This window comes from Natrix helvetica (assembly GCF_964273705.1).
Source record: "Natrix helvetica genome assembly, chromosome: 16".
Lineage (NCBI taxonomy): Eukaryota > Metazoa > Chordata > Lepidosauria > Squamata > Natricidae > Natrix > Natrix helvetica.
The window spans coordinates 4,333,934-4,361,513 of NC_138563.1; the positions used below are offsets into that span (position 1 = coordinate 4,333,934).

The 27,580-nt window shown below is 47.4% G+C and overlaps 1 protein-coding gene across 1 annotated transcript; it reads right to left on the bottom strand.

The window, feature by feature from the left end:
• Positions 1–26,455, bottom strand: CCDC88B (coiled-coil domain containing 88B). The gene is made up of 25 exons (XM_081968130.1): positions 26,107–26,455; positions 24,723–24,847; positions 23,968–24,076; positions 22,990–23,059; positions 21,882–21,940; positions 20,958–21,041; positions 18,352–18,483; positions 17,412–17,536; positions 16,321–16,402; positions 15,011–15,169; positions 14,287–14,433; positions 13,373–13,505; positions 12,481–12,638; positions 10,613–11,461; positions 9,529–9,632; positions 8,539–8,641; positions 7,807–7,968; positions 7,019–7,269; positions 6,081–6,224; positions 5,532–5,718; positions 4,301–4,446; positions 2,983–3,078; positions 1,707–1,843; positions 987–1,271; positions 1–292 (listed from the first exon to the last, which is right to left on the bottom strand). Exons 1-25 carry the CDS (start codon positions 26,164–26,166, stop codon positions 246–248), a joined length of 3,954 nt encoding a protein of 1,317 aa, XP_081824256.1. The 5' UTR covers positions 26,167–26,455; the 3' UTR covers positions 1–245.
• Positions 26,456–27,580: the final 1,125 nt, after the last annotated feature.

Genomic DNA, 27,580 nt, shown 5'->3' on the forward strand with positions numbered 1-27,580 from the left:
ATCAATGAATAAAAGGTTTTTTTGTCGGGGCAAGGAGTTGGCTTCGTGATCTCGGGAAGCCTCGAACACCAATAGATTCCAGCAACTCATGGGCATCACCCCAGACTGTATGGCCTTGTCGTTTTCACAGAGTTGTAGCGTATCTTTCAGGAAACGGGACTTCCCTTGCTAGCTTGTGCGTCTTTGTGAGCCGGGTTGTGGCTTTGGCGTTTGTGGCTTGTCGGTGGGAAGGGAACAACAGAATATCACAAGAGGCAGTTTGAAGCTGGATCCTCCTCGCCCGGGGGCCATCCTAAAAGGAAAGCAGACGCATGCGTGATTCAGAATAACAGCGTTGGAAAGGACCTTCTAGTCCAACCTCCTGCTCAGGCAGGAAACTCTGCCTACACCATTGATGGCAACTAATCAAGGAGAGAAGCAACCTGAAACCAAGGAGAAACAGTGAGGAAAATTATTCGGACAGTGGGGAGGTTGGGGAGGAACCTGGGCCAGTCCTGGAGTCTGAGGAGGGCTCTGTGTCGGAAGCAGAGTGGGGGCCAGGGCTGTATAACAGTTATCAGCTGCCTTCAGAGTCAGACATCAGTGGGGCAGAAGAACAGCTGGAGCCTGTTCCCAGTGTGCGCATGCACAGAATTGTCAGACGAAGGGAACAGCTAAAGAACAGGGGCCGACTTTGGAGGAAGGCCACCGGTGGACGGTAAATGGCTCCTCCCACAAGGAATAAAAGAGGAGCGACAGGGGAGTGGAGCTTGCAGGAGGCAATTAGTTCATTCCTGCATTCTTGCCAAGTATTGCGGCATCTGAAAGATCTCGACCTGGCCCCTCTCCAAGCCTGATCAAGGTTGGTAATTGTGAACTCTCTTGAAAGACTGCGGGAGAGGAAAGACTTTGCTGGAGAGGAATTCACTGTCAATTAAATAAAAGGGAATGAGGACTGGGCTTCGTGCAACAGGAGGAGCTTAGGTCAGAACACAATCAAGCCTCACCTCTTTTCTCCTCGATGGTTGTGGACAATTGGCTTGGTGGTTCTGACTCTTCCACAGGGACCCCAGGCTCTTCAAGAGTCCCCCACAAGACGCCCAGTCGGCGTTGCCGAAAACGCTGTCTGGGGGTATCCTGGCCCCCTTCTTCGTCCCCGGACCCGGAAGGTTCTGTTACGGGCATCCGGGAACTGAGGCGGCAACGGCGGAAGTGGACTGGCGGGCTCTCTGGGAGGCTGGCGATGCTGCTTGCTTTGCGGAGAAGAGACGGCGAGGTGGACGTGCTGGAAACTTTTGGGGGAGATTTAAAAAAAAAAAAAATTTGGAAGATGCCGAGCTAGAAAACTAGCATCTGAGAATGGAGGAGATTGCAAATATTTAACCCTGGGAAATAAATTATGGGTGGTTTAAGAAGGAAGAAGAAGCGGAATACCAAGGGAGTCCGCGTAATAGAATATTACAGAGTTGGAAGGGACCTTGGAGGTCTTCTAGTCCAGGGGTGTCCAAGTCTTAAAGTTCCCAAGTTTGGGCACCCCTGTTCTAGTCCAACACCCTGCTCGAGCAGAAGTCCCAATATAATTTTAGACAAATGGTTGCCCACTCTGTGTTCTTAAAAACCTTATTTTTTAGGAAGGGAGGAAGGGATGAAGGAAGGAGGGAGGGAGGGAAGGAAGGAAGGAAGGAACAACAGACCGTTTTCACACTTCGGATCTCTCCGGACCTCACCTCTACTCTCAAGCCCCTGTTCCTCAGGCCCTGCCAGGCTCTCGCTGCTGCTGCCGGCTCCCTCCGCCATGGGACGCGGCTGTTCCCGTCGAAGTTTCATCAGTCTCCTGATCTTGCCAGCAATCCAGTTACTCTTCCTAGCCCACGAGGATAAGAGGGCAAAAAATAAAATAAAAATGAGAAGCCCTTTCCAAGTCAAAGAGAACTGAATGGACACAGCCAGATGTGTTGTCGTGACCTCAGTAAGAGGACCAGCTGGCTGCTACCTTGCTCTAGGAGGATGGAGCTTTTTGTTTTTAATAATTTCCCAAGGCTTCTCTGCAAGTCTCCTAAATAATTGAACACCAGAACGACTTGACACAAGGATAGTTCCCCCCCCAAATGCCATCACTCTGCTAACAACTAATCCCCCACAAACTATTTACTAATCCTGTATTACTATTCTTCTTCTCTTCCTTCCTAGTACCTATCTCTTCCCACTTACGACTATAACCCTGTTGCTTGTATCTTTCAATTTTATATTGTTTTTATTTGTTTCCTAATATAATTTGATTGCTTATGAGTAACCTATGACTGTCGCTAAGTGCTGTATCTTATGATTCTTGATGAATGTATTTTATTTTTCTTTATGTACCCTGAGAGCATATGCACCAAAGGCAAATTCCTTGTGTGTCCAATCACACTTGGCCAATAAAGTATTCTATTCTATTCTATTCTTATTCTATTCTATTTCCATTTCCATTCCATATTCCATTCCATTCCATTCTATTCTGTTCAATTCTGTTCTATTCTATTCTCATTTCCATTCATTCCATTCCGTTCCATTCTATTCTATTCCATTCAATTCTATTCTCATTTCTATTCTCATTTCTATTCTATTCTCATTTCCATTTCCATTATTTCCATTTCCATTCCATTCTATTCTATTCCGTTCAATTCTGTTCTATTCTATTCTATTTCCATTTCCATTATTTCCATTTCCATTCCATTCTATTCTGTTTCGTTCAATTCTGTTCTATTCTATTCCTTATTCTATTCTCATTTCCATTTCCATTTATTCCATTCCATTCTATTCTATTGTTCTATTTAAATCTGGTTTTGTGGTCTGTAAAAAATTGTGCGAAGGAGATACACCCTGTACTTCTGTCCGTCTGTTGGAGCCTGGCTAAGATTTGATGCTCTTATTTCCGTGTCCTCAAAGAAAGACATGGCTTGCTCCTGTGCTCAGGATGCCTCAAAGCTATCGGGGGCCAGGAGTTCTGCGTGTCACACTCACTTGCCACGGGGAATTGCGGGTTCCAGGACCCGGTACTGGTCCATGATTTTCTCAACCAATTTCTGCTTCTCTCGACGCAATTCGCCTAATTTGTCTCTGTGGGAGAAAGAACAGGGGGCGGGAGGGGGGGTGTTTTTGGGTTATAAACTGGGTAACCAGGCAGTGGAAAGAAGCCCCCTAGCCCAAGATTCTGGATTGGATGGCTCTCTACAGAACTGTAGAGTCTGAAGGGGCTAGGAAGGCCATCCAGTCTAACCCCGGCTTGAGCAGGAAATTTACTTTGGCTGTCAGATATTGGATGAAAACTGCCTTCTTGATTGGGGGGGGGGGGGAACCACGGGTAGTCCTTGACTTAACGATCACAGCTGAGGTCAAAATTTATGTTGCTAAGTGGAACACTTGTTGAGTTTTGCCCCAGCGCTCCCTAAAAAGTTGGCTTTTCCAGCAAGCCGGCCTGGCCTGTTAATTTTAACTTATTTTAAATGTATTGTCTTTTAAATTCGGTTTGTTTTTTGGATATGTATTTAATTTTTTAACTTTTGGGATGTGTGTTTCTTTAATGTTGTACGCCGCCCTGAGTCCTTTTGGAGAAGGGCGGCATATAAATCCAAACAAACAAACAAACAAACAAACAAACAAACAAATTATGACCTTTCTCGCCAAAGCTATTAATTGACTCCCTGCAGTTGTTAAGTGATCCTGGCTTTCACCCTTGACTTTGATTGTAAGAAGGTTGCAAAGGGGGATCCCCGTCCCCCGGGGACGCCACAACCGTCATAAATATGAACCAGTTGCCAAATGTCCAAATTTGGATCATTTGACCCCGGGGGACGCTGCAAAAGTCGTTAAGTGTGAAAAACGCAGATTCGGACAGCGAGGAGGTTGGAGGGGGAACGTCCTGGAGTCTGGGGAAGGCTCTTGAGGAGGGCTTTGCGCCTGTGAGTTCGATCCCAGGTAGAGGCAGGTTTTCCTCTCTCTGGGTTCGCTGAGAATGTATCTGCTGAACAAAACTCCGCATTTGCGACAGTAAGGGCATCCGGCCAGGAAACCTGAGCTAGCTCCATTCAGTTGCCCAGACTCCACCCCGCAAGGGATTATGGGGTCGTTAAAAGAAGATGAATCTTGAGCATTTAACCGGATAACCCAGGAGGAAGGTTATGCACAGAAGTTTTTTTGCAAGCAATCTCAAATTCACACACACACACACACACACACACACACACACACACACACACACACAATATCACGGAGGGAACCAAGGGTTGAACGGAATTGCTGCTTTTTTTGCTCGAGTGACAGCCATTTCGGCAAAACTCACTGGTACTGACGCTGCTCCTCCTGAAAATGTTCTCGGTTTTCCATGCTGCGCTCCAACAGCTGCCTGTTCTCCCTGCTCAACATCTGGATCTCCAGAAGAAGGTGTCTGTTCTCTTCCTCCTGCTTGCCCTTCAGCTGCACTAGGAGCTGCAGAGAAGGACGGAGGTCCGGTCACCCAAAGGACCATCGGTGGTATATCTTGGATATCCAGCTGATAGCAATAGGCCTTAGACTTATATACCGCTTTACAGTGCTTTACGGCCCTCTCTAAGCAGTTTACAGAGTCAGCCTCTTGGCCCCCAACAGTCTGGGTCCTCATTTTACGCACCTCGGAAGGACGGAAGGCTGAGTCAACCTTGAGCCTGGTGAGATGGGCAGTGGGCAGTTAGCTTGTGTTAGTGCATTCTAACCATTGGAAAGAAAGGAAGGAAGGAAGGAAGGATGGAAGGATGGAAGGAAGGAAGGAGGGAGGGAGGAAGAAAGAAAGAAGAAAGAGAAAGAAAGAAAGAAAAAAAGAAAGAAGAGGGGAAAAGCAATAGCTCTTAGACTTGTAAACCGCTTCACAATGCTTTACAGCCCTCTCTAAGCGGTTTACAGAGCCAGCGTCTTGGAGGAGTTTGGGGAGGAACCTGGGCCAGTCCTGCAGTCTGGGGAAGGCTCTGAGGAGGGCTCTGTCGGAGGCAGAGAGGGGGCCAGGGCCGTTCGACAGTTATCAGCTGCCTTCGGAGTCAGGCATCAGTGAGGCAGAAGAACAGCTGGAGCCTGTTCCCAGAGTGCGCATGCGCAGAGCTGCCAGACACGAAGGGAATAGCTAAGGAACAGGGCTCAACTTAGACCACAGGTGGACGATGAAGGACCCCTCCCAGAGGGAATAAAAGAGGAGCGACAGGGGAGTGGAGCTTGCAGGAGAGACCATCAGTTCGCTTCATTGGTTCGGGACTCTCCGAGACTCCTGGCCAAGTTCTGCAGATATCGGCCTGGCATCTCTCCAAGCCAGATAAGGTCTGTGACCGTAAATCCTCCCTGGAAAGACTTTGCTGGAGGTGAATGAGCAGAGTCCATTAATTAAAGGGTTTTTTGTTGAGACAACAAGGAGTTGGCTTCAGGCTCTCGGGAAACCTCGATCAGACCACCCTGATCTATTCTGCCTTCTTTCTCTCTCTCTCACCCCCCACCCACCCAAATTGGGCCAGTGTGGGAAGGGGAGGCAAGGGGGAACGGGTAGTTTTTACCTCACATTGGGTGCTCAGGCGCCCCAAGGTCGTATCCAGCTGCTGGTTCTGTTCTTTCAAGGCAGCGTTTTCACCTTCCAGCTTTGCCTGCTCCAATTGCAGGCCGGTCAGCCGGTTCTGCGTCCCTTGGAGCTCACCCTGGAGGTCATCGTGGCCTCGCTCGGTCTGGGCCAATGCTTGTTGGACCCTGCAGTATTTGGGAAAAGGACATCCTGTTACCAAAAGCGACTTCCTACCTCGCAGCTCGAATTAATTTCAATTATCCACCCCCCACCGCCCACAATATAATAATACGTAGAAGAGAACAAAGGTGGTACCAGTCGAAGTAACAGAAAGAGAATAAGAGAGTTGTTGGAAAGGGGCCTTGGAGGTCATCTAGTCCAACCCCCCGCCCAAGCAGGAAGCCCTATGCCATTTCTGACAGAGGGCAGTCCAGTCTCTTCTTGAAAGCCTCCAGGGATGAAGCTCCCACAACTTCTGAAGGCATCAAACGGTTTAAAGATGGTTTGTTAAAGCTGGCATCCTCCAGATAAATTTCCCCAGCCTTACCGCTCGTGTTCTTCTTTTAGTTTGGCGTATTGCTCAGCCAAATCCTGGTGCCGTCGCTCGGCTAACTTGAGTCGTTCCTTCTGGGCCTGCAATGCCACCTCTTGTAGGTCCAGGCTGGTCTTCTGTCCCAACAGTTGGTTGTGCCTGTAGGCAGAAAATTGAGCTTCAGCAAATCATCCATCTTCTTTTAACGACCCCATAATAATCCCTTGCCGGGTGGAGTCTTGGGCAACTGAATGGAGCTGAGTGTTTACTGGCCAGATGCCATTCCTGTCACCAGTACGGAGTTTTGTTCGGCAGATATATTCTTATTGTGCCCAGTGAGAAATATCTGCCGCTTCCTAGGATCGAACTCACAGCCTCCGGATTGTGAGGCGAGAGCTCTGCCTCTAGGCCACCGCACCACTCTCTCTTCAGACTACAAGACCTCCGAGGTCCCTTCTAGCTCTATTCTGATTGATTCGTCTCCTTGCAGGGTGGAGTCTTGGGCAACTGAATGGAGCTGAGTGTTTACTGGCCTGATGCCATCCCTGTCACCAGAGCAGAGGTTTTTTTTTCAGCAGATAATATTCTCATTGAGCCCAGAGAGAGAAATATCTGCTTCTACCTAGGATCGAACTCACAGCCTCCTGATTGTGAGACAAGAGTTCTACCTCTAGGCCACCACATTACTCCTGGTTGAGCTTCAGCCGATCAACGCATCATTACATTTAGTCCTTGACTTACGACCACAATGAAGCCCCCAAATGTCTGCTGCTAACAGAGACATTGGTTAAGTGAATTTCGCCCTGTTTGACGGACTTCCTTGCTCAATTGTTGTCATAAATTGAGGACTGCCAGTCATGGCTTCATTAAACTGCCGGCTATCTGCAATGGACAAGGGCATCGCGGTGGTGGCCCGGCTGTGATTTCCCACAATCCCCCGGCTGCAGCGGCACCTGTCCTCCAGTTCATGCTGTTCCTTCTCCAGGCCGCGCAGCGCAGCCTTCAGTCCAGCTTGCTCGCTTAGCGTCCTCTCCATCTCGTCCCCTTGCTGTCGGTGTAGCAGCATCAAGCGATCGTGATCCAGCCGGAGTTGCTCGTAGCGTCTCCGCCATCCCTCCGCCTCCATCCGCACCGTCTGAACTTCGGCCTCGTGGCGCCCCGACCTCTGCCGGACTTCGGACAGCTGCCTTAGCAGGAGAGGCCGCTGGGAACGCAGGGGTTGGAAGGCAGGTCATGAACGTCCAAGATTTAAACTTAAAAATCATGGTGTAGAGTGAAAGAGGCAGCTCTCTATCATCTGTCTCTATCATCTATCTCTATCCATCCATCCATCCATATCATCTCCCTCTCTCTCTCTCTCTCTCTCTCTCTCTCTCTCTCTCTCTCTCTCTCTCATCTCTCTATCTTTATAAAATGTATTACTTACGTCACGTTAACTCTGGGCTGAGTTTATTTATAAATAAATAAATACATTTATTTAAAATCGATTAATTTCTAAAATTTACACGCTGCCCCATCTCGCTGTTAGAACTGCCTGGCTTAGCCATGGGAATCCTGCTCCCAAATGTGGCCATAAGTCACGGACCACCTCAAATTTATTTACAAGGTTGTTAAACGAGTCACACTCAATTTTTCCTCCGGTCGTTAAGCAAAGCATCCGTGCGGTTGTTACGTGAATTGTGCAGTCATTAAACAAATCCAGCTTTCCCCTTCGCAATGAGTTTGCTGGTCTGAACCTCACCAGCGAGGTGCTGTTTTGAGGCTGGGGTCTCCCATTTCCTTCCTGGCCTTCTGCTTGTTGTCGTGTCAGGCCGGACAGCACCGTCTGGAGGCTGCTGGCCAGGGACTCCAGTTGGGTCAGGCGTCCGGTGAGTGCCGAATTCTCAACCTGGAGAACCGCCTCCTGGCAGGAAAGACAATTCAGCGTGCCAAATTTTTGAAAAGCTCTCCTGCCATTTAGGGGGGAAAGGGTGTTGCATGATTTAGATCAGGATAAGAGCTGGAAGGGACCTTGGAGGTCTTCTAGTCCAGCCCCCTGCTCAAGTAGGAGACCCTATACATACCATTTCAGACAAAAGATTGTCCAATCTCTTCTTGAAAACCCACAGCGATGGAGAAGGAAGGAAGGAGAGAGAAGGGAGGGAGGGAGGGAAGGAAGGAAGGAAGGAAGGAAGGAAAGAAGAAAGGAAGGTAGGAGAGAAGGGAGGGAGGGAAGGATTAGAGGGAAGGGAGTGGGGGGAAGGGAGGGAGGGAGGGAAGGAAGGAAGGAAAGAAGAAAGGAAGGTAGGAGAGAAGGGAGGGAGGAAAGGATTAGAGGGAAGGGAAGGAAGGAAGGGAGGAAGGAAGGAAGGAAGGAAGGAAAAAGAATAACAGAATAGGAAAATAACACAGTTGGAAGGGACCTTGGAGGTCTTCTAGTCCAACCCCCTGCTCAAGCAGGAGATCCTATACCGGCAATACAGGTAGTCCTCACCTGTGTTTGAAGCAGTTGCTCCTTGGGGAGGTGCAGTTCCTCGAACTGCCTGACGAGGGCGCCCCCAGGCTGGCCTTTGCAACTGCTCCTTGGCTTTGGTTGCCTGCCAAGACAGAAACCCATCAGCAGAGAGAAAAGGGCATTTTTTGGCAACACACACACATACACCAAAATTGAGGGTGGGATTGGTCATCTGGGCTGAAGGTGGATCGAACTCCCTCAGCCACTCCTTTGCCCAGGAATCTATTCATGGTGGATCTAATTAGAGCCATTTTGTTGACGTGCAACTTAGAAATGTCTAGAAATGCAGATATGGGCTTTGGATGCAGATTTCCCCTTCCCCTCCTTGCCCTCCCTCATTCTCTCCTTTCCTTCCCACTCTTCTTAGCCTCCCTCCTCCCTTTCCTTCTTCCCTTCTTCCCTTCCTTTCGTCTTTCCTTCCTCTGTTCTCACTCTTCCTTTCTTTTCCCCTCTGACTTTTCTTTCTTTCTTTCCTTCCTTCCTTCCCTCCCTCTGTGTGTTTCTTTCTTTCTCTTCCCCTCTTCCTTTCTTTCCCTCTGTCTTCCCTTCCCTTCTCTTCCTTCCTTCTTTCCTCCTCTTCTTAGCCTCCCTCCTCCCTCCTCTTCTTACCTTCCTTCCTCTCTGTTCTCTCTCTTCCTTTCCTTTCCCTCTGTCTTCCCTTCCCTTCTCTTCCTTCCTTCTTTCCTCCTCTTCTTAGCCTCCCTCCTCCCTCCTCCTTCCTCTCTGTTCTCTCTCTTCCTTTCCTTTCCCTCTGTCTTTTCTTTCTTCCATCCTCCCTCTCTCTGCTACGGCTGCCCATTTTGAGGAATGACAACACCATCCCCCACAGGCCATAAGACCAGAACAAACCTCCCCAGACCTCTATATATCCCCATAGAGTTTCCCTGGGTCCAACCTCAGCCCCCCCTTCCCCCAACCCCCTCACTGCCTGCAACTGGTAAACCCCTCCGGAGATCAGCCCAGCCTAACCTGCTCTCCGTCTCTGGCTGAGGTTTTTGCTGCTCCTTCGGTGGGTGGCCTTGTGACTCAGCTGCATTGCCTTTGGAGGGCCCAGCCTTTTCTCTCGCCAGCTCCTGCAGCACAATCAGACATCCTGTGAGCAAAAGGCCTGGCCTACCATTAATCGTTCAATGACTTACAAAGGACTCTTTTTCAGACTTACGACCGTTGCAGCATCCCTCATGGCCACGCAATTGAAATTCAGACTCATATTTACGACGGTTGCGGGATCCTGGATCCCCTTTTGCAAACCTCCGTCAATGGGACAAGCCAGATCTGCTTAACGACCATGTTATTACTCACTTAACAACAGCAGTGATTGGTCAAACAACCAGGGCAAGGAAGGAAGATCTGGCTTAGCAACAGAAAGTTTGGGGCTCAGTTGTGGTCATAAGCCGAGGACTAGTGCCCACTAGCGGCCAACAGAGCTGGCAGCTGATTCGGACAGTGAGGAGGGTTGGGGAGGAACATGGGCCAGTCCTGGAGTCTGGGGAAGGCTCTGAGGAGGGCTCTGTGTCGGAGGCAGAGAGGGGGCCGAGGCCGTCTGACAGTTATCAGCTGCCTTCAGAGTCAGACATCAGTGGGGCAGAAGAACAGCTGGAGCCTGTTCCCAGTGTACGCGTGCGCAGAGCTGCCAGAATAAAAGAACTCAGAAATCAGGGTCGACTTGGAATTAAAACCACAGGTGGACGGTGAATGGCCCCTCCCAGAGGGAATAAAAGAGGAGCGAAAGGGGAGGGGGCTTTTGCAGGAAACAATTCGTTCGTTCGTTCATTTGTTTCAGGAGTGTGAAGATCTGTCCCTGAACCTCAGAGACTCTGTGCCCAGAGTCTTTCCTTGCATTTGGACAATATTGACATGGCAGCTTTCCAAGATCGATAAGGTCTGTGGTCATAAATACTCCTTTGAAAGACTGTTTGCCAGGCCTTGGCTGAAGGTGAAGGAGAGGAATTCACATTCGTTTCATAAAAGGGGTTTTGTCAGGACCAGGAATCTGCTTCGTACTTTTTTGGGGAAAGCCTAGCTCAGAAGAACTACCTACAATCCCGCTTACCTGCTCCAAAATGGCGGCTGCTTTCTCCTTATCCTCCAGTTGCTTTCTCAAGTTCGCGTTCTCCTCTTCCAGCTCCCCGAGACTTTGGAGAACCCCTTGCAGGCTGGCGTGATCTGCGGCCTGCTGGCGTGTTTGAGCCTCCAGGTGGGCCAGCTGGCGTCCCTGCTCGGCCAGCGCCTCCTCTTGTGCCTGAGTTTTGGCCGCCAGCCGCCAGCCGTCCTTGTCCGCTTGCCGCCGGCCGCTCTCGGCTCGGCTCAGCGCCTCTTCCAAAGCCCCTTTCTCGACCTCCAGCTGAGCCAAGGTGACCTTGTGCTCTTCTACGCTCCGTTGCAGGTTCCGTAGCTCCCGTTGAGCTTCGGCCAAATCTTCGTCCTTTTGTCGGAGCTTCTGGCCTAACTGGGCGCCCTGAAGACGCTCCTTCTGAAGGCTTTGCTGCGCCTGGTTTAAGTCGACCTCAGCTTGGGTGGCTGCCTCTTGCAAAACCCGCGATCCGGCTTTTAACGCCTCCTTCTCCCGCTCGAATGCCTGGATCTCTTCAACCAGGCGCCCTGCCTCCGCGTGCCACCGCTCACATTCCTGCTGGGCTTCGGCGTACGCGCCTTGGATGCTACTTAGCCTCTCCTCAAAGCTCGCGGCGTGTCTCGATTCAGCCTCCCACGCCTGCTCGGCCTCCCGCAGTCGAGCCTGAGCTCTGGACAAGGCAGCCTTCGTTTCCGTTACCGAGGTCTCCGATTCCTGTTTCGAGGCCTGGCCTTCCTCCGTTTCGGTCTTTCGGTGCGTCGCAATCCCTGGTTTGTGTCCTTGATCATCTAAGTTCTCTTCTTCTGCCTGGCTGGGCCGCCGTTCTGGCTAAGTGAGACAGAAACGAGAGTTGGAATTGCTGCTTAATGCGTTGCCCCAAAAGATATGCCTTCCCTCCCCCCAAAAAGAGGGTAGATTTACAAAGGGAAGCTGGATTGGTCATTTGCATCCTTTTAGAGAGTCCTTTGAGGCCACTTGGAGGTTTATCTTGTATCCTCAGGGTCGCCACACCCATTTGCACTACTCCGGTCAGGGGTGGGCTTCCAAAATAGCAAATTGTTGCTGGATGGGCGTGGCCATGGTAGGCGTGGCCTAGTCAGCCTCCTGCACCACGATGTGGGGGGGGAGGCATTTTTTACCCTCCACAGGCTCCGGAGAGTTTCCTTGAGACTCCGGGAGGGTGAAAACTGTTTCCCCTGGGCTCCAGAGCCCCATATCCGGACTTCTGGAAAACTTCCAGGAGGCCCGTTTCCCCCCTCCCTGAGCCTCCGCGATGGCCCTGCACACACCTGGCATGATAAACGGGCTGTATTGAGACTCCTGGCAGGGTGCGGTGGGATTGGTGGGGTGGCCAGCCAAGGGTGGCATTTGGGGGTTCCCCGAACTGGGCAGAATCCTAGGTAGGGGATCGGCCAAACTCGTGCAAACCCCCAGCAGCTCACTCCTGTCGCCGGTGACCCTGGGGACACAGATAAAACTCCGCGTGTCCTCAACGACTCTCTAAAAGGATGCAAATGACCAACTGTCTGCAAGGAGCATAAATCCTTTCTTTCCCCACCAAGAAGCTTCTTGGGATGAAAAGCGAAACGTCTTTGAAAGAAAGTCCAGTGGCCTCCTGAAAAAGCACCATTGCGGGACACCTTTCTTCTCCCTGTGTTTGCCTTCAGGATCAAAATCTGAGACGCTTCCTCAAACTACCTTTCTACTCTGGGCTCAGATTTCTCTTATCTCTTGGCTGTTTTGATTGCAGCTCTTCCTCCTGTCCCTCAAGGTTATTCTCACCATCCATAACGCCCCTTCCCTATAATGATACGACCGGGTCCAACAGCTCCCTCTCTCTTCCATACCAGCCCGTCAAGGTTGGCGTCCTTCAGCTCTGCTTCCATATTCTTTGATCCTAACGCAAGCTGCATCGTACGCCGTTCCCGGTTCTCTTTTTCCACAGCTAGCAATCGATCGGCCTCTTTCATCTCACAATCCAGCAAAAGGGGAACTTCGGGGAAGTCTGCAACCAGGAGGGAGAAAAAAATATACCGTATTTTTCAGAGTATAAGATGCACTCCCCCCCCCTAAAAGAGGGTGAAAATTTGGGGGCATCTTATATACCAAATGTAACCCCGCCCACTCACCGGCCCCCACCCTTTGGCCTCTGCCTCCAAGCAATTTGCCTCCTTGCAGCAAGCAGGCTGTTTCAGTTTCAGCTTTAGCACAGCTTGATGAGCACAAGCAGCTGATTGTCAGTTGGATCGGCCTCCTGACCATCAGCTGTTTCAGGCTGCAGGGATTGCCATTGCCGCCTCCGCGTGCCCCATTTTTGGCCTCCGCATGCCACATTTTCCGTACATTCCAAATCCCTGCTACCTGGAACGGGTGGAAATCGGGGCGCGCAGAGGCTGAAAATGGGGCGTGCAGAAGCGGCAGTAGGCTATGACGATCCCTGCAGCCTAAAACAGCTGATCGTCAGGAGGCCGATCAAACCGATGATCAGCTGCTTGTGGTAATCAGGCTGTGATGAAATTGAAACTGAAACATGCTGTTTACTGCAAGGACGCAAATTGCTGGGAGGCAGAGGCAGATTTTTTTTTCTTGTCTTCCTCCCCACAAACTAGGTGCGTCTTATACTTCGGAGCATCTTATACGACAAAAAATGTGGTATATATAATTGTTTGCTTGCAAATGTGTACGGAATGAAGGCCAGGTGATCTGGGAGAACTGAATATCGGGACAAGTAAAACTCACCATTTGCACCCAGGTGAGAATACTTGGACCACGATTCTCTCGGGGCATTCTTCAAAGTTTCTCCCAGCTGCTTTTTCAGGAGGAAATTCTCCCTCAAAAGCTCCTCCGATTGGTAAGAAAGCTGCTCCCATTCCTGAGGAATTGAAATTTTAACCACAAAGTTGAGTCTATCGTTCCCCATTTGGACCTGGGAGTCCTCATCTCAAACGATCTAAGCCCCAGAGCTCACTGTAACAGCATTGCCAAAAAGGCATTAAGAGTTGTTAACCTATTTTTGCGAAGCTTCTCCTCCGATAACATTGTACTGCTAACTAGGGCATACAAAACCTTTGCCAGACCAATCCTCGAATACAGCTCGTCTGCCTGGAATCCACATTGTATATTGTATATTAATACAATTGAGCGGGTCCCGAGGTATTTCACAAGAATATTCTGTCAACTCCTGAGAGAAGAGGGGGGAAGTGCAATCCACGCATACTGCCGGCTAAAGTCGGTTCTCTGATTACCGCAGCAGGCTTGGGAGGGGTGCAGCTCATTGGGGAATGTGATTTATGACACAGACACAGGGAGGGGAGGGGTAAAGTTCAGCCATAACTCAAACAAAGCTTAGATCTGACTGCGAATAAATGCTCCTAATAAATGACTAATTTTCTGTTGGAGTTTCTCCAAGGCTCATGAATCAATTAGGACATTTTTTGGAAGCCTGACATATTCCACTCCTCTGCTCACCATAGAATCCCTTATGCCACCAGGCTAGAAATGTTGGGCTTGGACAACCTGGAACTACGCCGCCTACAGTCTGACCTAAGCACAGCACACAAAATTGTCTGCTACAACATCCTACATGCCAACGGCTACTTCAGCTTCAACCTCAAAAATACGCGGGCAAACAATAGATTCCTTTTCAACCGTACCTCTTGGATCTGGTTCAAGTGATTCTGCAGACGCAGGTTTTCTTTCTCTGCTAGACTCAGGCGCTGGCTTCGGGTGTAAACGGCGTCTAGTTCTTCCTCCATCGTGGCTTTTGCCTCCAACAAAGCCTTGGTGAAGTCACGCTCCTCCTGAGAATCAAAAGGACCTATTTAAGCCCAGGGGTAGGGTTGAAAAATGTTAGCAACCTGTTCTCTGCCCGGTTGCTGGGTGGTGTTTGATCTCCGTTTCAAGGCCGAAGAGCCAGCGCTGTCCGAAGACGTCTCTGTGGTCATGTGGCCGGGATGACTAAACGTCGAAGGCGCGCGGAACGCTGTTCCCTTCCCACCAAAGGTGGTTCCTATTTTTCTACTCTCATTTTTTATGTGCTTTCGAACTGCTAGGGACAAGGAACAGGAGCTCACTCCATTACGCGGCGCTAGGGATTTGAACCGCCGAACTGCCGACCTTTCTGACCGACAAGCTCAGCATCTTAGCCACTGAGCCATGGCATCCCTATATAGACAATTACAGGCTCTCCCCTCCCTCTTATCTTTATGCTGCAAGAAACTAGGGAGGGTCCCTCCGGAGATATTTCCCATGCATCCCTTTTCCTTCTGAGGACTCAGCCGTCTCTTATCTGTCTCCCGCCTGGTCTGCAGCCCTTCCACCTGTCTCTCAAAGATTGGTTCTCACATACCAGACCCAAAGCCAAAATGAAATGGTCACCTTGAGCTGCACCCGGCATCGTTCCAAAACTGGTATCCTTTCCCGCAAGGCCGTCAGCTCCGACTGAAGCCGCTCTGCCCGTAATGCCTTCTCTCTCAAGGCATCCAATTCGTCCTGGTACAACCTGGCTTGGCGCGCCTCGCCTGCCAACGTGCGGTTCTGGGTAAGAAGGAGCAAACCAGAGATGACATCATCCCGATGATGTCATACTTGCCGATGATGTCAGGACACGCCTGCCGTTCTGACATCGTCTTGGTTCTTTGCAAATTCCAGTCCCATCCTTTTCTTGATCCCATAGATAGCTGAACTGGTCCTTGAAGATACAGTTGGTCCTCGACATACGACCAAAATTGGGCCCAGAATTTCTGTTGCTAAGCAGGACCATTGTTACGTGAGTTTTGCCCCACTTTGCAACCTTTCTTGCTGCAGTGAAGGAAATTTACAGCCTGAGAAACTAGGGAGGGTCCCTTTTGAGCCTCTTTCTCCATCCATTGTGCAGCCGAGGGCTAAGCTGCCTCTTATCTGCCGGTTGCCTAAAGCTACATTAATAGAATCTAGCACATCCGAAAGTACAAATCTCCACTGTCTCCTTTACAGCCTGAGAAACTAGGGAGGGTCCCTTCTGAGCCTCTTTCTCCATCCATTGTGCAGCCGAGGGCTCAGTTCTCTCTTATCTCTCTGTTGCCTTAAGCTTAATAGAATCTAGCACATCTGAAAGTACAAATCTCCACTGTCTCCTTTACAGCCTGAGAAACTAGGGAGGGTCCCTTCTGAGCCTCTTTCTCCATCCATTGTGCAGCCGAGGGCTCAGTTCTCTCTTATCTCTCTGTTGCCTTAAGCTTAATAGAATCTAGCACATCTGAAAGTACAAATCTCCACTGTCTCCTTTACAGCCTGAGAAACTAGGGAGGGTCCCTTCTGAGCCTCTTTCTCCATCCATTGTGCAGCTGAGGGCTCAGCTGCCTCTTATCCATTTTTTCCCATGGCTTTTGAATCTTCTTCATCTCCCAAGGGCTATTCCTACAGACCAGAGGTTCATTGCTGCCGATTCGGCCCAGTTCGGCTGAACCGTTAGTGGAATTCTGGCCTGGGTCACAGAAGCGGCAGCGACCCAGGCCTGCCATGCCCGCAAAATGGTTCCCTCACTACCGCTTAGCCGCCACCATTTTGGATTTTAGTGATTTAGTGTAACTCTCCCCTGCTACAGACCATTGTTGGGTCCTCCTCAACTTACAAACCAATCATTTCAATCCAGAGATTGCAAAGTCAGACCAACGAGGCCTGTGAGGTTTTGTTATAGAGAAAAGCACCTCTTGTTGACTCTTTCGAAGCTGCTGCTCCAAATTCCTGGATTCCTCTTGTTGATCCAGCAGCTCCTCCATCTTCCTCTCCCTGAAACAAGAGACTGGAAAGTCAGGTCTCAGGAAGGGGATGGTGGGCGTCACAGAGACACAAAAAGGAGATAAAAGAAAGAAGGGAGGGAAGGAATTTGTGAGAAGAAAGGGGAGGGGAGGGGAGAAGAGGAAGGAAGGGAGGAAATTGGAAGGGAGGGAGGAAGAGAGGGAGGGAAGGGAAGAAGGGAATTTGTGTAAGAAAAAAGAAAGAAGGAAAAAAGAAAGAAAGAAAAAAGAAAGAAAGAGAAAGAAAGAAATGAATTTTTGTGAGGAAGGAAGGAAGGAAGGAAGGAAGGAAGGAAGGAAGGAAGGAAGGAAGGAAGGAAGGAAATTTGTATGAGAAATTGGAAGGGAGGAAAGTAATTTGTGTGAGAAAAAGGAAAGAAGGAAAAAATAAATAAATAAATAAATAAATAAATAAATAAATAAATAAATAAAAAGAAAAGAAAGGAAGGAAGGAATTTGTGTGAGGAAGGAAGAAAGGAAGGAAGGACATTTGTGTGAGAAAAAGGAAAGAAGGAAAAAAGAAAGAAAGAAAGACAGAAAGAAAAAAGAAAAAAGGAAGGAAGGAATTTGTGTGAGGAAGGAAGGAAGGACATTTGTGTGAGAAAAAGGAAAGGAAGGAAGAAAGAAAAAAGAAAAGAAAGAAAGGAATTTATGTGAGGAAGGAAGGAAGGAAATTTGTGTGAGAAATTGGAAGGGAGGGAGGAAGAGCGGGAGGGAGGGAGGGAAGAAGGGAATTTGTGTGAGAAAAAGGAAAGAAGGAAGGAAGACAGAAAGAAATAAAAAAGAAAAAGAAAGAAAGAAAGGAAGGAATTTGGGTGAGGAAGGAAGGAAGGACATTTGGGTGAGGAAAAGGAAAGAAGGAAGAAAGAAAGAAAAGAAAGAAGGGAATGTGTGTGAGGAAGAGGAGGGAGGGGAATATTGCAGGGACTTCTGAATTGTTCACCCCAAACCCTCCATATCCTCACAGCATCTCCACTCCCCACCTCATCCCCATAACTCACAGCTCGCCTTGTAGGCGCCGCACATGGGCTTGACGTTCGGCAAGCTGAACCCCCAGGTGGGCGTGGTTACCCTCCAGCTGGGCCACCAAGGGGGCTCCCCTTTTCTGCTGCAGCTCCCACAGTTGCTGTGCAGGAAGGAAGGATGAAAAAAACGCGGCTGAAGGGGCAGAGAGGGTCATTGTGAAAGGACCACGACGAATGATGAGAATTATTCCCAGGGATTTTTCTCATACAGATAGAGCTCGACTTACAACCACTCATTTAGTGACTATTCAAACTTAACAACAGCACTGAAAAAAGTCCTTCCTCTTCCCCTCACTTCTCTTTTCCTTTCCTTTCTTCTATCTTTCTTTCTTCTCTCTTCCTTTCCTTTCCTTCTTTCCTTTCCTTCTTTCATCTTCCCCCTTCCTTTCCTCCCTCCCTCCCTCCCTCTCTCCCTTTCCTTCCCTTCCCTTTCTTCTATCTTCCTTTCTTTTCCTTTCTTTTCTTTTCCTTCCCTTCCCTTCCATTTCTTCTATCTTCTTTCCTTCATTCTATCTTCCTTTCCTTTCCACCTTTCCTTTCTTCCATCTTTCCCCTTCCTTTCCTCCCTCCCTCCCTCTCTCCCTTTCCCTTCCCTTCCCTTTCTTCTATCTTCCTTTCCTTCCCTTCTCCTCCCCTCGACAACAATAGCAAAAAGGGTTGTGAAAATCATGCCTTGTTCTCTTAACAACCCCCTTGCTTATCCAATTGTAGCTCTAAGTCGAGGACTACCTGTAAGACAGAGCTTGTATTTAGGGTTGTTCTTCTGGCCTGGTCTACCTCACAAGTCTGATGTTGACTGTACCAAAGCTAGGATCTGATATGATCTGATGTGATCCCTGCACAGGTGACTCTGGCGATCTGAAGATCCTCCCTATGAGACCATGAAGGCAGGAGAGGCAACTGTTGTGTCCCTCACCTCCAATCCTGCATCTCGCTCGGCGACCAGCTTTTGAACTCGGGCTCCGAGATCCCACAGGAGCTGTTGCATGCTGGAAGGGTCCATCTCTCTCCACTGCAACCCCAGGACATTTTCCGGTTCCTGGCTCACCTGGAAAGAACAAAACGAGGAGTTTTCTCTCTCTCTCTCTTTCTCTCTCTCTCTCTCTTAGAAACCAATTATTGGCACTTCTTCTGTTTGTTGATGTTGCAAAACCCTGGATCCAGGGGTGAAATCCAGCAGGTTCTGACAGGTTCTGGAGAACCGGTAACGGAAATTTTGAGTAGTTTGGAGAACCAGCAAATGCCACCTCTGGCTGGTCCCCAGGAGTGGGTGGGAAGGGGGATTTTGTAGTATCCTTCCCCTGCCACGCACATTAAGCCACACACACCAAGCCACACCTCATCTTTAATGAAGGTGATTGCATTTGACAAGTTTAATGAAGAGAAGGACCAGGGGTGGCATGATCGCATCTTCCAATATCTCAGGGGTTGCCCCAAAGAAGAGGGAGTCAAGCTATTCTCCAAAGCAACTCAGGGTAGAAAAAGAAGCAATGGGTGGAAACTAATCAAGGAGAGAAGCAACTTAGAACTAAGGAGGAATTTCCTGACAGTTAGAACAATTAATCAGTGGAACAGAAGTTGCCTCCAGAAGTTGTGAATGCCCCAACACTGGAAGCCTTTAAGAAGATGTTGGATAACCATCTGTCTGAAAGGGTATAGGGTTTCCTGCCTAGGCAGGGGGTTGGACTAGAAGACCTCCAAGGTCCCTTCCAAATATTCTATTCCACTCCATATTCTATTCTATTCTATTCCATTCCATTCCATTCCTTTCCATTCCATATTCTATTCTATTCTATTCTATTCTATTCTATTCATTCCTTTCCATTCCATATTCTAGTCTAGTCTATTCCTTTCCATTCCATATTCTATTCTATTCTGTTCTATTCTATTCCTTTCTATTCCATATTCTATTCTATTCCATTCCATTCCATTCTATTTTCTATTCTATTCTATGTTCTGTTCTATTCCCTTGGGGCCTGGAAGCTCAATTTTCTCTTTTGCATCTCAGCCAGTAATTTTGGCTTTCCAACTGCAGCAAAGTCACTTTGAGCTGCAGGGGAGGAATAATTAACATGATGCGCAGGGAGAGAGACTGTTTTTCTCCCTTTTTTTCCCCCTGCAGTGAAGAATAGAAGATTGTATGAAACATTCACACTAAAACTAAGCAATTGCAGTTCCCACATTTTGACAATCTTAATTCTTTCCTGTTGAGCTCGTCTGCCTGGACTCCACACTGTATATCGGATATTAATACAATCGAGCGAGTCCAGAGGTATTTCACGAGAAGAGTCCTCCACTCCTCTGCTCACAACAGAATCCCTTATGCCACCAGGCTCGAAATGTTGGGCTGGATCAACCTGAACTACACCGCCTGCGGTCAGACCTAAGCGTAGTACACAAAATTGTCTGCTACAACGTCCTACCTGTCAACAACTACTTCAGCTTCAACCTCAATAATACATGGTCAAACAATCGATACAAACTCAAGGTAAACCGCTCCAAACTCGATGGCAGAAAATACGACTTCAGCAACAGAGTGGTCAATGCTCTACCCGACTTCCTTGTTACATCCTCAAACTCCCAAAACTTTAACCTTAAACTGTCTATCATGGAGCTCACACCATTCCTAAGAGGTCCTTAAAAGTGGGCATGCATAAGCGCACCAGCATGAGGGATTTTTAATCAATTCATCTTAGAGGTCTTACTATTATTTTTAGTGCTTTACTGTATTTTTTTTGTAGAGGAGCCCAGAGATAATGGAATGCAAGAACTCCTAAATGAGAAGCAACAGTCAGCCAGATGTTCAAACTGGATCTGGCATTTTGGTCCACCTCTTGAGTCCTTTTCATGCGCTGATGTTGTGGCTTGATGTTAAAGGTCTTGCAGGATTTAAGCTGTTCCGAATCAAACAGCCTTTTGCAATTGACCGATGGGGATTTGGTCAATGCCGATCATGTTCAAATTGCTGTTACAATTATTTTTCATGCAGTCAGCCAGGTGTTCAGACTGGATTTGGCATTTTATCCACCAATTGAGTGGATAGGCAGATGTGGCTGTTTGATAGTGTTAAAGGTCCCTTTTCGGGATTTACAGTAAGTTGTACCGACTCCAGCTGCCTTTTGCAATTGACCGATGGGGATTTTGTCAATGACGACGGTGTTCAAATGATGCTCCAGATCCTTTTATCATTATTATTATTATGTGGTTAATCTTTGGTGAGATTCACAGCCTTTGGGGCTGGTTGGTAGCTCAACAGCTCGAGTCCTAACCAAGGACCTAGGAACTGTTAAGGGAACGTCAGAGAATATAAGTTGTTCCAAGTAGGGTGTTTTTTTGTAGAGTCAGAATATTCAAGTCAGGTAAATTTAGAATTTCCAAATAGCAAGGTAGCCCTTTAGGCATTGCTCCAAGGGCTCCAATTACAATTGGGACAACACATGATTTCTTTTTCCACAGTCGCTCAACCTCAATTTCCCTTGGAGATGGAAATATGTACATTTCTTCATTGTCGTCACCATTTACCTCTTTGATAGCAGACGCCAAAGTAGCTTGCACACTGATGTCCAGCGACTGGATTCGGCCAATGAACACATCTCGCTGTTCACACTATTGGAAATTCAAGGGAAAAAGTCAACAACTCGCTTTAATAATAATAAATAAAAAAACCAATCAGCTACGAATCTAGAAGCAAAATGCAAGAACCTTATTTCATGAGATTATCTAGGAATCTGGAACTGGGTAGGAGAAAGTCCTTATGCTTGATTGCAGGGAAATAAGTTTAAAACAAGTGAAGGCGTATATGCATTAATATGAATCAATATTGGCTATTTGCTTTTATTATGAATTGCTTGTGTTACTATAACTGTTACTGATTAAATCCATATTGGCTGTTTGCTCCTGATATGATACACTGCTAGAAATCCTCTATTAAGAATTAAGCTTTGTTACTGGCTTCTGCTTGTATTATTGTATACTGTCAGAAATGAGTTGTTTTCTAGCCTAGCAAATTGTAACCTTAACACTGGATGGCATGACTGCAAACGTTATCTCACTGCTGCGTCCCGCTTCTATTCTTGGCTTCAAAGATAGGCACATTCTTGAAAACATAGAAGAAATTGTTACCCGGGAATATCAGGCCCCACAGATAAACTAGGGAGTTCTCCTGGCTCATAAATCCTTAAAGCGTTCTGCCGAAAATCAACTTGGCAAAGGGGAGCAGCAAGGCTATAGGAATCCTCCGTAGAAAAAGGTAGACAGAGGCAGGAGCTTGAACAAAAAAGGACACTCTAAAGATCCCGTTGATAACCAATCTTTGTCTCTGATTGGATCAGCTTTGTTTCTATCTGCCTAAAATGTATATAATACTCTGAGCCCCTCTCGCAGGGGGCGGCTATTCCTTCCATGCATTGGTTTGCATGTTTTGGAGATAGTTTTGTCACAACCTACCTGAACGGCACTTCCTAGCAAGAGTTGCACCAATTTCTTCATCTCCTGAACGGCCTGCGCTGAATCGGGAAAACCAAGATTAGAACCCTCCTTGCAAATATATGTTTTTTTCCCCTCTCCCTCCTTTTCTCTTCAAATTGCTACTATTTCCCCCCTAGCAAAATGGGTTTTGCAGCCCAGATTTTAATGAAAAGGAGGCCTCGGGGGGGGGGGGGGGGAAACAACACGATAGCAGTGTTCCAATATTTAAGGAGCTGCCCCAAAGAAGAGGGGGGGGGTCAGCCTATTCTCCAAAGCACCCGAAGGCAGGACATGAAGCAATGGGTGGAAACTAATCACGGAGAGAAGCAACTTAGAACTAAGGAGGAACTTTCCCGGCAGCGGGGAACAATTAACCAGGGGAACGACTTGCGATTCTGTCTTCTGAGCAGAGGGTTGGACTAGAAGACCTCCAAGGTCCCTTCCAACCCTGTGATTCTGTCTTCTGAGCAGGGGGTTGGACTAGAAGACCTCCAAGGTCCCTTCCAGCTGTTATTCTGTCTTCTGAGCAGGGGGTTGGACTAGAAGACCTCCAAGGCGGTCTTCCAGCTGTTGTTCTGTCTTCTGAGCAGGAGGTTGGACTAAAAGACCTCTAAGGTCCCTTCCAACCTTGTGATTCTGTCTTCTGAGGAGGGGGTTGGACTAGAAGACCTCCAAGGTCCCTTCCAGCTGTTATTCTGTCTTCTGAATAGGGGGTTGGACTAAAAGACCTCTAAGGTCCCTTCCAACCTTGTGATTCTGTCTTCTGAGCAGGGGGTTGGACTAGAAGACCTCCAAGGTCCCTTCCTGCTCTGTTATTCTGCCTTCTGAGCAGGGGGTTGGACTAGAAGACCTCCAAGGTCCCTTCCAGCTGTTATTCTGTCTTCTGAGCAGGGGGTTGGACTAGAAGACCTCCAAGGTCCCTTCCCGCTCTGTTAGAGTTGGAAGGAGGTCTCCTCAGACTGGCGGCCGTAAAACCAGGCTGAGGGATGTGGCTTGTGAGTTTTTCAAGAAAGAGAACACAACATCTATCCATCTGACTGTCTATCACAGCCTAAATTCCTCCCCAGAGTTTCCCAGCTGCCATTACCTGTGAAAGGTTCTCTGACCATAACATAGAGATTTGGAGGTGAAGAAAGGATCACCTGGTGGAGCTCATCCTGGGATTAAAAAAAAAAGAACAAGCAAAATACAGATAATCCTAAACCATTCATTTAGTGACTGTTCAAAAGTACAAAGGAAAAAAGTGAGTTATGACCATTTTCCCCATGAAAAATGGGGGGGGGAAAATTTCCCGGCATCCCCGTGATCCCGTGATCAAAATTCGGACTCTTGGCCACTGACTCATACTTATGACAGTTGCAGCGTCCCAGGGTCACATCATCCCCTTTTGCAACCCATCAACTCAAGGGGGTAAAGTCTGATTCACTTAACAACCGGATGGCTAACTTATCATCTGCCATGATTCCCTTACCAACCGTGGCAAGGAAGGGGCTGGACTAGAAGACCTCCAAGGTCCCTTCCAGTTCCATTCCATTATATTCTGTATTGTATTGTATTGTATTGTATTCTATTTTCTACTTCTTATTCTTTTCTATTCTATTCCATTCCATTCTCTACTTCTTATTCTATTCTATTCTCTACTTATTCTATTCTATTCTCTACTTCTTATTCTATTCTATTCTCTACTTCTTATTCCATTCTATTCTATTCTCTACTTATTCTATTCTATTCCATTCTCTACTTATTCTATTCTATTCTATTCTATTCTATTCTATTCTATTCTATTCTATTCTATTCTATTTTCTACTTCTTATTCTATTCCTTTTTCTACTTCTTATTCTATTCTATTCTTATTCTATTCTATTTTCTACTTATTATTCTATTCTACTAAATTTTCTTTTGTGTGTTGCCACCTAGTTTAAAGTGGCCAAGGTTGAAAAACACGACCCTCCATCAAACCGTTTTATCCTGAGCGGGTTGAAAAAAAAAAAGAAAACAGTTTATGCTTGGAGAGATCCTTCCAGCTGTGGTGCCAGACAGATCCTAAGGCCCCAGTTCGACTCACCCTGTAGAAATTCTGCAGCCTTTGGAGGACTATTTGAAGCGCCTGCAATCTCTCTTCCTCTCTGTTGTCATCTCTCCAAGCAGATGGAGGTCTTCTAGGAATCAGGTCACTAGAGAAGGCACAATGGACAATTAAAGATGGGTGGGCTTCAACTCCCAGAATCCCCCAGCCAGCATGTCACAAATTCAATGTAGACATTTGTGTTCTCTCTTGGAAATGGAAGGAAAAAAAAATCTGCAAATTGCTCTCTAAATTGCTAAAAATCTGTGAATTGCCCATCTTGAATGAAGCTATTTTTTTCTCCTGTGCGTTATAACAAATAAACCCACAATTTCTGCAAACGCGTTAAAAGACTGAACCACGAACTGAGTGTACCCTGCAACCAGCCAGCCTCCAAAGATGCTTTTCTAATTTTTATGTTTACTTTTAAAATAAAAGACAATTTTTCCCCCTCCTGGCAACTCCCTAGCACCCTTTATCGTCTTTCCAAGTAGGGAAAATATCTGGTTTTGTTTGGTCTTTTTTTTAAAGAAAAGAAAATTGTGGTTCTGTGTGATTTCTTTCAATGATGTTTGTTTTGTTTTTTCCTTTTTGCCATGGAAATTCTGCACAAGGGACGCAACCGTTTGAGAACTCTGAACTATTTCTTTCCTATACTTGCCCTGATCCTGAAACTACGCGGGTTCAACCGCACAATCAGACCAGGATTTGCTGTTGTTGTGTTGCGTCTTATGCCGACAAAAACCATGACTCACATCATTTGCATGACCTGTTGCAGGAAGTCTCCATTAACCAGTTTTCGGAAATATTCGCTCGCCTCTTCCTCTCCCTGGGGAAGTTGGTTGGGGCTCCTGCCCACCAGATCCTCCAGCGTCTGCATCTGTTGGGGCAAAACGTCAAGGCAAGGATGATCCAAAGCACCAGTCTGGGCTGGGTGGCTCACTTTACGACCGCCTCGCAGAACGTTGTGGCCGTTAAGTGGACTGACTACCTTTGATCAGTTCCTGAGTTTGCCCATCAACGCGTCAAACCCTTCAACTGTTTAAACCGCCTGGAGAAGGGGCTGCACAGAATCAACCACGTTTAAAAGGATCTAGGTTTTCTTGTATTATTTTATTTTATTATTCTATTCTATTCTATTATTTCCTTTCCTTTCCTATTCTATTCCTTTCTATTCTTTCCTCTCCTTTCCTCTCCTATTCTTTCCTATTCTATTCTTTCCTATTCTATTCTATTCTATATCACTTATGTACGATACTATGGGACTATTCTATATGAAACAAGAAACAAGCAGATCTGAAACATAAATGAAATAATTCTGACCCTGAAAAGACACAACTCAACCCACAATTAAGAGAAATTTTAATTAAGAGAATATGGTTAGCAGATATAATTTTAAAAATCCACCTTGGATTGGGCCATCCATTAAAAAGCAGCTTATTATCTCGGCAAGTTGAACACAAGTGTTTGTTTATTTACTAAACAAATTTTAATACAAGCATCTCATCTTTCAGGACTCAAGGCCCCATCCTCCACACCCTTTTGGTCTGTTTGGAGTCCACACTTTTGGAAACAAACATAAACCTGGTTAAGGTTTAGTCTGTCACTTGGGTCTCTTGTATGGTGGGAAGTCAACATTTGGTCAGGTAAAGAGGGAAGGGAGATTAGGGTGAGGGTCCCAAGACAGGAGAGTGGGTTGCCCAACCTTGGTGGGACTCCAATCCTCCAAAGCTCCTTTGCCCCCAGACCCGAATCCAAAATCAGCTCCCATCAATCAAGCTTGTTGACATGGGCTTAGTTTAGAATGTCATTAACCAAGTTCAAGCTCAAGAGTTTAGAAGGTCAACGTTTCTCCACCTTTGTCAACTTGAAGACGGGTGGACTTCAACTCCCAGAATTCCCCGGCCATCTTGACAGATCCTGGGAGATGGATGTCCACCCATCTTCAAGCAGGCTGGCTGGGGAATTCTGGGAGCTGAAGTCCACCCAATCTTTAAGTTGACAAGACAGGGAGAAGTTGGTTTAGATGAAGTCCTACCAAGATCTCTCTCTTTCTTTCTTGTTCTCTGAACAGTCCACCACAAGTCCAACCCTCCCTGAATACTTCCTCCACTCCCAACCCCCTCAAGCGAGGCTCACCCAGATGACCAAGGGCCCGGATATGAATTCCTCCATCGCTTCAAACCCATCTTCATCCATGGTGTGGCTTGACGCGATGTCTTCTTCTCCATCCAAGGCTCCTGGAGGCCTTAGGTAAGTCTGCCGTTCATGCACAACGTGCAATGTTGGGGAAAGTTTTAGGACTTCCTTCCGTAATCTGTTTTTTTTTTTTTTTTGAAGTGGGGGGGGGAAACAAGTAAGGAGGAAGCTGGATTGCTTCAAAGCTCTAAATTACACCCTTCGTGGTTTTCTCTTTCCCAACGCAGTAGACAGGAAGTCCCTCAAAATGAAACCTAGTCTGTTTGAAACTTCTGCAGGACTCCCTATATATTTTATTCCAATGAGCGACGGCATCAAAAAGCATTTGCCAGAAATAGTTTTCGGAGGCCGGTCTGCGATTTTCTTGACTCGCTGCTGTAAAAAGACAGCAATTGCGGTCACAACCCACCCGAGAACTTCCACAGGAAGTTTTCCCCGTCACCTACTCAAACGGTGTCATCACAACGGCGGCCTCCTGTTTTGTCAGGAAGGCGTTTTATTGGTTTAGTTTGGCTTTCCACCAAATAAACCTTAGAATTGGACCAAATACATAGGTGCAAACCCACGTTCCAGGAAGATTTGAAACATCCAGTTTGGGTCCCCCCCTTATAAAAAAAAAGGTTGAGACTCTAGAAAGAGTGCAGAGAAGAGCAACCATTCATTTTTTCAGCAATGAGATGGAAGTTTTCCTTCCTTCCTTCCTTCCTTCCCCCTCCCTTCGTTCCTCCTTCCTTCCTTACCATTCCCTTCTTCCCAAACATTCGGTTCTTGGATTTCCCATCCAAGTTCTAAACATTTCGGCTGTGCAGAGGTTCAAATTGATAAAATTAAATGGTTGCAGGAACCGGGCATGGCTAGTCTAGTGAGGAGAAGGACCAGGGGAGACAGGATAGCATCTTCCAATATTTGAGAGGCTGCCACAGAGGGGATCAACCTGTTTTCCAAAGCACCTGAAGGCCAGACAAGGAATAACAGAGGGAAACTGAGAAAGGAGAGATTCAAGCTGGAAATAAGGAGGAATTTCCTGACAGGGAGAACAATCAACCCATGGAACAGAAGTTGCCTTCGGAAGTTGTGGGAGCTTCATCCCTGGAAGCTTTCAAGAAGAGACTGGACTGCCCTCTGTCAGAAATGGTGTAGGGTCTCCTGCTTGGGCCCCACACTAGGAGGCTGAAGCAGACCCTGAGTCAGAATTTATGCCCCCCCTCCGACCCTCATAAAAAGACCCCAAAGAGGGAGAATCCCTGCAGCAACACAAGCCTTCATTGCATGTATCCGTCCCAGGGGCCGTAATTTGAGGACCCTTGATTGAGTGCAATATAAAAAATGCGAATAATTTTTTTCTGGCGGGCCACCAGTTGGTGACCGCTGATCTAACAGACCAGTGATGGAGCGCGGTTAGATTTTTGTAGGG